Genomic DNA, 9,801 nt, shown 5'->3' with positions numbered 1-9,801 from the left:
TATAAATTAAGATCCATTTTACCATATACATTAAAATAACGGTTTGTAACCATATTTAAATTTAATTAATAAGCACATAAAAATTTAATACTTATATTAAACTTACAATATAACAAGATGCTTAACCATGGTCAATACCATGGCTTATAAATATAATGTGTCCAAAATCATAACCCATTTCACAATATATATATATATATAATATATATATATATATATATATATATATAAATATATATATATATATTATTTTTATGCAAAAAAAAAATTATAATTACTTTTGAGACATTTAAACTCTTTATCATCACTATTACTAAAAATATTCCATAGAGATTAAATCAAAGTTTTAATAAAATTAAAAATGAGAATACTTTTATATATAGAGATGTGAAACTTATATAATATAAATATCCAAAATTAATATGGACCTATGTTGGTTTGATGCAAACCAATATAAATCTATCTCAACTCTTAATCATCTTCTTTTCTTTCTTTTTTTCTTTTTCTTTTCTTTTTTTCTTTATTTTATTATTTATTTATTTTTATGTGTGGTTCACGAACACCAAAGATATCCACAGAAAGAGCCTAACCCCAAGAACGTAGAGGAAAATTGACGCCGTGACCTCCCATTAGCAAGATGTTTTTAATGTCAGAACTCGACCAATTGAACATAAAATGTAATAATTGTTTTCATATAATACCTTAATTAAATGACAATAGTATATTAACAAGATTATTATTATTATCATCAATGAAAATAATGTATTTTTTGAAAATGCATCTAACCTAAAAAATCTAAGTCAATTAATATAATGGAGATTCTAATGAGAGAGATAATTTGTAATTTAATATTGATAATTTTATTTATCTTAAATGTGTCTTATTTGTTGACACCTAATCCTCAACGGATGGGTGAATTGGAACGCGATCAATCATCAAGAAGATGAACTGATCCGTCCTATTTCTGTATATAAATGATAGTTAGCTAATGAATAATGCAATCAGTTTTTTCCTGCCTATTCTGGAGTTACCCTGGCCTGACATGGTATCAGAGCGCAGGTCCCAGGTTCTTAAAATAGCCGTAACTCCTTCATTTCTGCTGTTGTCCTCTGTCGTTCTGCCACTGCCTCTGCCGTAATCGTTTGCCTGGCTATAACGCCTCTGTCTGCCTGAAACGTTAGTCTCTATGCGCATTGATTGTCTGCCTGAAACGCATTGATTGTCTGCGCATATGCCTAAACGTTTGCCATAACGCTCTCCTCCCTCTCCGTCTGCCCTCCGCCGTCTGCCGCCTCCAGTTACACGGCATCTGTATCTGACATATCAGATTTGGCGGAGCGAAAAGCGAGTGTGAGTCCCGATGAGGCACTGCAACTGCTATGGGCTTCGCTGGTTTCCACCACGCCTTTGAACGACGTTTTCCTACCATTTTACACCGGAGGCCCGCATAAGATATTGTTGTGGCTCTATACTTGAAGCGGAAAGGATCCCGAGGGTCTTTTTCATGCATTCATTGAACACGAAGCTGTTTGAATAGTTTTTGAATGCGCTGTTTTTAAGCCTGACATGGTATGCGCTGTTTTAAGGTTGACATGGTAAAAACTGCATTCATGGTATAGAAAGTAGTGAGTTCGAATAACCGCGCGACAGGAGGATATGGTATGGTAACTGAATGGCATCCTGTTTTTCAAGAAAGACTTTAAAATTGGCGCAAATGCCATTTGTTATTTGAAAACAAAAAGGTGTAGCATCAAAATACTTCAGTAGTAAAGCAGTTCATAGAAATGAAATTTCCTCGTTTCGTTCTCTATTTCAAAGTTTTTTCAGTAGTGCTCTTCATCTATTTCAAGTGAAATTTTTTAGAGCCTTTGATGTATGAAGGAAAATGGAACACCATTGAATCTGTTCTCAAGTAAAAGACTGTTTTAAGGTTGAACACGAAGCTGTTTGAATAGTGATGCATTGTTACATACAGAGGTTACATACAGAGGATGGAGTCAAATATGGTTGTTGTGGGAAGATTGTAACATCTGGCGCCGTCTGTGGGAAGTCTTTGAGAGTGAACATTGCTGCGTATGGTAACAAAACTGTGTTTAGTAGTTCAAATAGTATTGCGCAGTTTATATATATCATCCAAAGCATTTATATAAGCAGTTTTCAAAGCATTCAAAGTTATATCAGTCAGAGTGTTTATATATCAAAGCATTTGTAGTATTGCATGATATATTTTAATATATTGAAGTGATATATTAATAGAATGAAGTGATATATATTGAAGAGATCCATTGCGCATTTTTTTAAAACATAGTAATATTGCAGTGATATAAGAAATGTTGATGCTTCTATCAAACGTTAGAAGAAAATAAAGTACATAAGGCTGTGGCATAAGGATTTTTTCAGCAGAAGTTTTTTTTATCAACAGAAGTTTTTTTTTTAGCAGAGATATTCTTTTACAGAATGCATTCAATCATTTCTATGGTAGGAATAGTTCTCACTGGCAAGGAGAACTATTCTGAATGGTCTCGGATGGTAAAACACACCCTCATCTACAATGAGTTGTGGAAGGGAGTGTGTGTCGGAGAAGAAGACAAAGACCCTGTGCAGCCTACATCAGACAAAGAACTCGCCATTTGGAAAACAAGAACAGCAAATCCTATGCATTGATCGCAGCATCTGTAAAATAAAGAAGTAAGTCGTCATATTTCATCCTATTCCACTGCCTTTGAAGCTTTACAAAAGCTAAAAGAACTCTATGATTCACATTCTGCACTTGAAGTTGTTCAGCTCATGATTAAACTCTTCACTCTTGAACTGAAAAATAATGATCCCCTTGCTCTTGCATCTGAAATAAAGTCTATAATGCATGATATTAAATCCACTAAGGTTGAGCTGGATATCTCTCTTATTGCCTTTCTCAAAGCACTCTATCCTACCTACTCCAATTATCTTGAGTCTTTACAAGCAAATGGAAATCTTAAAGACATAACCTTTGAGTCTCTTGTGAAAAAGTTTGCTGAAAGAGAGAAAGCCTTTGGAAAGAAAACAGTCCCTGAATCTTCTGAAGAGACTGTTTGCCTTGCTCATAAAGAAAAGCATCCTGCTCAAGATTCTACAAGAGGAAGAGGTGGACGAAGAGGAAGAGGAAGATACTTCAGAGGCAGGGGGGCAGACATTCTCAAGCAGAAAATGCATATCTGCATTGCATTCGCTACAAACGAAATGGATCACATGATGCTTCTACATGCAAGCTACCATGGGACAAAATTGAGCAGAGAAGAAATCAGCAGAAAGGTAAAACTGATGACACAGACAAAGGTAAAGCACCTGAATCCGCTCACTATATTGAGGCACAATGTAACATTGGAGTAAATGAAGATTTGTTTAATGCTTCACTTGCTTCTTCGAAAAATGACTGGTTGCTTGATTCAGGAGCAACCTGTCATATGACTCATAGGAAAGATTTTTTTGAAGATTTCACTGACAATGTTGATGGAGCAGTATACTTTGCAGATCAGTCAAAAATCAAGCCATCAGGGCTTGGCACAATCAGGCTTAAACTGCCTGGTCTTCCAGACTTTCTTTTGGATCATGTTCTATATCTCCCACAGCTCAAGAGAAACTTGCTCTCCCTGGTCCACATCCGCCAGCAAGGTCACTCCATTCATATGTTTGATGGAAAGCTTGAGGTAAGAAAGGCATCTGACCACTCACTTGTCATGAGGGGTATAGAAGAAGAAAGACTTCTTAAACTGCAAGGAACCTCTGCTCATGCACAACATTTTTCGTATATTTCTCATCATGAAGAAGGTACACTTCCATCAAGTTTATTATGGCATGCTAGATTTGGACATTTAAACTATGATAGTCTCCGCTTGTTGAAGAAAAATGGTGTTGCTCGTTTGCCTACAATTCCTAGAAAACATAAGTAATGTGATGCTTGCATTCTAGGAAAGCATAGCAAACAGTCTTTTCATGATTCACATTCAAGAGCACATAGGAAGCTTGAACTCATTCATTCAGATTTATGTGGTCCAATGCTTGTTCCTTCTGCAAATGGAAATAAATATATCATGACATTTATTGATGATTACACCAGAATGTGTTGGGTTTATTTATTGAAGAACAAATCTGATGCTTTTCAAACATTCAAGAATTTTCATAAGTGGATTGAAAATGATGCACAATCTCATATTGGGTCTATTCGCACTGATAATGGAAAAGAATATACATCAAATGAATTTGAAAACTATCTTCGCCAACATGGGATCAAACATCAAACAACTGTACCTTATAATCCCCAACAGAATGGTGTAGCAGAAAGAATGAATAGAACAATCTTGAATATGGTACGATCCATTCTTTTCTTCAAAAATGTAAAGACAATGTTTTGGGCTGATGCTGTTCTATGTGCTGCATATATAAAGAATAGATGTCCATCTAGTGCTATAAGAAACAAGACTCCTTATGAATTGTGGTATGGACATGTTCCTTCGGTAAAACATCTCAGGATTTTTGGTTCCACCTGTTATGCTTTAATACCAAAGGTACATAGAAACAAACTTGGTGCTAGAAGTCGTAAGTGTATCTTCCTGGGGTATCAAACACCTCTAAAGCATACCGTCTCTATGGTGAAGTAAATAAAAAGTTTGTTATATCTAGAGATGTCATTTTTCTTGAATCATCCAAATCTGACAGTGTTGTTGAGCGGAAACTTGATCGCTTGGATAGATTCAAAAAACCGAAATCATTTCAAGAGTTTGATAATCAGATTCCACATCTTGAAGGGGGATTCCTATACTAGATCAACATGTGGAATCTTCTTCTGAAGAACAATCTTCCCTGCATGACACTCCAACAACGGATCATGCTTTAAGTGATGTAATTGATAGAATTGGGAGACTTAATCTTGATTCAATCCCAACTCAATCAACAGAGCAGCTTGGACCATCTCAGAAAGGTCCCCCAAAGTGGCTGACAAAGACACTTGAAAGTGTTCATCCTGATGAAATTGGAAAAACAGGAACCAGAAATACAAACCGACAAGATGGAGGTGATGTAGATGACTCTAATTCACCTGTTGATATGGATGTTACTTATGATTGTGAATTGAACTTGTCTACAGATTTTGAACCAACTTCCTTCAAAGAAGCTGCTTCTCATGATGAATGGAAAGAAGCGATGCAAAAGGAGTATGATGCCCTCATAAAGAATGGCACTTGGAAGCTGGTTGATCCTCCATTTGGAACCAAACCAATTGGCTGCAAGTGGGTCTACAAGAACAAGTACAAAGCTGATGGTTGACTTGACAAGCACAAAGCTAGGCTTGTGGCAAAAGGTTTTGCACAGAAGGAAGGGTCGATTATGAGGAAACTTTTGCCCCCACAGCAAAATGGGCCACCATCCGGACACTCTTTGCACTAGCTGCTCAGAACGGTTGGAAAGTCCATCAAATGGATGTAAAAACTGCATTCTTGAATGGAGATCTAAAAGAGAATGTTTTTATGTCCCAGCCTAAAGGATTTGATGTGAAAGGACATGAACACAAAGTATGCAAACTTGTGAAGTCCTTGTATGGCCTCAAACAAGCACCACGAGCCTGGTATGAAAAACTAACTGAGCATCTTCTGAAACTCAACTTCAAACATTTTGATCTTGATGATGCAACTTTATTTGTCAAGAAAGTTGGCAAAACAGTTGTATATCTTGTGGTATATGTAGATGATCTTTTAATGACAGAGAACAATGAAAGCTATATTGCATCCATAAAGAAAGAATTAGGAAAAAGTTTTGAAATGACTGATTTGGGCTATGTTCATTACTATCTTGGCATTGAAGTAACCCAACATCCAAAATCCATATTTCTTTCTCAAAAGAAATACATTGGAGATTTGTTAAACAGATTTGGCATGACAGAGTGCAATCCTCTTTCTACTCCAATGGAACAAAACTTGAAGCTCACATCTATTGAAGGAAAGGAATTTGAGGATGCAACAAAGTATAGACAGCTTGTAGGAAGTCTCATCTACCTCACTACTACCAGACCAGACATTTCATTTGCTTTTGGAATCCTCTCCAGGTTTATGCAAAAGCCTTGTGAGGGACATTGGTCTGCTGCAAAAAGAGTTCTAAGGTACTTGAAGGGAACTCAAGACCTTGGAATCAAGTATACACAGGTGGACGACTTCAACTTGATTGGATACTCTGATTCAGACTTCGATGGAGACAAAGAAACTGGGGTATCTACTTCAGGATATGCTATGAGTCTTGGATCAGGAGCTGTCTCCTGGAGATCACGCAAACAATCAATACTAACAGATTCCACAACAACAGAAGCAGAATATGTGGCAGCAGCTGAAGCAACGAAAGAAATTGTGTGGCTCAGGAAAATTCTTGAAGATTTTTAGGTAAAACAAATACAATCAACTCCACTCATGATTGATAACACCTCTGCAATAAAGTTGGCCAAGAACCCAAAGTTCCATGATCGTACTAAGCACATCAATACTAAATATCATCTGATCCGACATCATGTTGAGGCCAAAACAATCCATCTCCGTCATTGTTCCACAAACGAGCAAATTGCAGACATCTTCACCAAAGCGCTTGGAAGAGAAAAGCTTGAAAGATTCAGAATGATGCTTGGACTCACCAACATCCCTTCAGATTAAGGGGGGGAATGTTGACACCTAATCCTCAACGGATGGGTGAATTGGAACGCGATCAGTCATCAAGAAGATGAACTGATCCGTCCTATTTCTGTATATAAATGATAGTTAGCTAATGAATAATGCAATCAGTTTTTCTTCTGCCTATTCTGGAGTTACCCTGGCCTGACATTATTATTAGTATAGATTCATCTTAAACCACAAATCTCCTAAGCACCAAAATGAATCAAATTTCTTGATGTGCAAATCTTTTTTTAGAGTGCAAAACTTAAAACATTTACACCTCAAAATATTTGATTCCTCTCTGAGCTTAACATATTCATAGTTAGGATGGTTCTATACTAGTTATATATATAGGTTAAGATGGCTACATATATAGATAAAGAGAGTGTAATTTTCCATTGTTTAAATTGCATTTTTGAATATCTATATATATATATATATATATATTATATATATATAGTTAGTTAACATTGAAATATATTATTTATAGGTTATTTTTTATTATTATTAATAATATATATTTATAGGTTATTTTATTATTATTATTATTATTATTATATTTTTAATAAACATCAATGTTATCTATGAATTAGGTTGAATTTAATAATAATAATAATATGTAGATGTTACATATTCATTTTGAAATAATATTTTATGGTTTATATAGATAGATAGATAGATCTATATCTCCTCTGTCTCGATCTTCAAATAATTTATTTATGTCATGTATAAACGTTTTTCCTTATTCTTAATTACTTAATCCCTGAGAATGAGAGAAATATTTTTTTGCTATATTTAAGTTGTAATATTAATAATGAACAATATGATCATAGTTAGAACACAACTATATTTTATAATATTTTTTAATTAAAACTAACGGAATATATGAATGAGAGAAACATATTTTTGCTATGTATAATTTGTAATATTAACAATGAACTTCATAATCATAGTTAAAACATAACTATGTTTTATAATATTTTTAATTAAAACTAACCAGATATGTATATTCATTATTTATTTTTATTATAGAGGACAATGTTCTTAAATTTATAGAATATTTTATTTTTATTCTAAAAAAGACATGTGTCAGCCATGAGGGCGTTCTGTTAAGCCACTCTGTTAAAAAGGTCATAGGTTTGAAAGCAAAAATCCACCCATGCTAAGGGCAATCCCTAATAAACAATAAAAAGACACATATCAAGTCAAGGTTGAGCATAGACTGAATCATTATTGACTATATAATATGCCTCTCAACACAATAAATTTTTATGATTATTGAAAAAATCAAGAACACAAATACTTTCAATTGATTAAGAATGATCATTCCTTTAACTTGATTATAATAAAATAATTTTAATTTATTGTTAACTTGATTATAATATAAATAATTTTGATTTATTATGTATTACCATTTTTAATTTCATTACAATACAAATAATTTTATTTTATTATGGATGATTATTATTATTTTTTGTACAACATTTCATCATGTCCAATATATCACTCCATAGGAGAGGGAATTGAACGGACTTCACATCAAAGAGTGTCTTAACAAAGCACCTCATCACGTCTATCCAAAACATAGACCCCGTGGACTATAGATAATTATTATTAATGTGATTCATAATTCTAGTTTATTCTTAAACTAATAAAAATAATTTTAATTCGTGTCTAGGTAATTTTGATCAAAATTCTGCAACAATTTTAAAATCTTAATTTAAGTTATTTAATCTGCAAAATTTAAATACTCTCAAAAATTTGAATTCATTTAAAAATATATTTTAAATAACAAAAAATTATTATCTTATTTGAAATTATAAAAAACGCTAAACACATTTTAGTTTTCTATGATACAAATAATTCTAATTCTTTTCAGTGAGAAAAAAGTTGTATTATATTCATAGATAATTTTGATATATACAACATCTGTCAGATAGCTAGTGACAGCCAATAGGCTCATGTTGTGAAGTATCATGAAATATATAATCTGTAAATATGCCCAGATTTTGGCCTACAAGCTAGCAGATTGATAGATATCCACTTTAGATCACCAAAAAACAAATTCCTTCTCTAGATTATATAAAAATATATAAAGATCTTCTGTATAAAGCAACTGTGATGGGAATGACTGATAAATATAAAAGAAGGAAAAGAACAGGTTCATGCTACATACCAAAAATGAGGAGAAAAAAATAATATGTTATGTACCCGGTAGATAGAAGTCCTGTATATTGTGCCGAATATCTCCAACTGTTATGGACACCTTCCATATTTCATTTGGAGAGGAAAGTCCTTCTTTAGAGAGAGCATCTGCCTCTTTGTTGAAAGTCCTTTCAATATGTTGAATTGTAAAATCCTTGCGTGTATTCCAGATTGATGCAATTCTGTCCAACCACCCCGAAAGATTGATATTTTGGATGATATGAACAGATTTAACATGATCTATGATCACCTTGGAATCACCAAAAATGTTCAGTCCTTGGATGTTTAAAAAGTCACTTAAGCTCAAGAGTCCTGCCAAGGCCATAGCCTCCGCTTTGTTGTTCGATCCTTTCCCACCGTGCCAAGAGATGTCAATATGCTGGTCCTCGCACGGAATAATAAGAACCCCACAAGCACAGAATCCATTCATTGCTGCCCCGTCAAAATAAGCACGTGGAAAAACAGTGGGTTCCATCGAATTCCCAACATGCTTCCTATGTTTGAGATGAATATTTGGGGATCTGCTGATGGAAAGGTGAGATAAGATGGAATCAAGTACAAATGTATAGCTTTCCTTGCTGTCTTGAAACAGAGCTCTATTCCTCCATTTCCAAATAGCCCAAATGGAGATCAGCGGAATAGGTCTCCATTCTGTTCTCATCTTACTCCACCATTGAAAAGCATCCTTAATTGATGGGAAAGAAATCCTATTCAAACCAAAGTGATCAGCAAGACACTTCCATATCTTCATAGCATGGGGACAGACTAGGAAATGTGATAATTGTTTTCTTCATTCACTTTGCAAATAGGACAGATTGCTAGCCCGCACCAATTTCTTTTTGTAAATTATCCTACGTAAGATTCTTGTTGTAGAAGACCAGCCAAGCGAATAAAATAATCTTGATAGGGCAATTCAATTTCAAAAAAA

General features: G+C 34.1%; 1 protein-coding gene across 1 annotated transcript; it reads right to left on the bottom strand.

Moving 5' to 3' along the window:
- Positions 1-8,871: 8,871 nt before the first annotated feature.
- LOC149247414 (uncharacterized) lies at positions 8,872-9,348 on the bottom strand. The gene has a single exon (XM_089444181.1). It carries the CDS (start codon positions 9,346-9,348, stop codon positions 8,872-8,874), a length of 477 nt encoding a protein of 158 aa, XP_089300307.1.
- Between the last annotated feature and the right edge of the window lie 453 nt (positions 9,349-9,801).

Source organism: Pinus tabuliformis, chromosome 7 (assembly GCF_031772625.1).
Source record: "Pinus tabuliformis cultivar Carrire ecotype Pingquan chromosome 7, CPIR1, whole genome shotgun sequence".
Classification (NCBI taxonomy): Eukaryota; Viridiplantae; Streptophyta; class Pinopsida; order Pinales; family Pinaceae; genus Pinus; species Pinus tabuliformis.
Note: the sequence above shows the minus strand (reverse complement) of the source record. Positions and strands in the feature narration are given on the sequence as shown.

Excerpts from the sequence above, each read along its gene's own strand:
- LOC149247414 (XM_089444181.1), bottom strand. The coding sequence starts at position 9,348 with ATGGAACCCACTGTTTTTCCACGTGCTTATTTTGACGGGGCAGCAATG.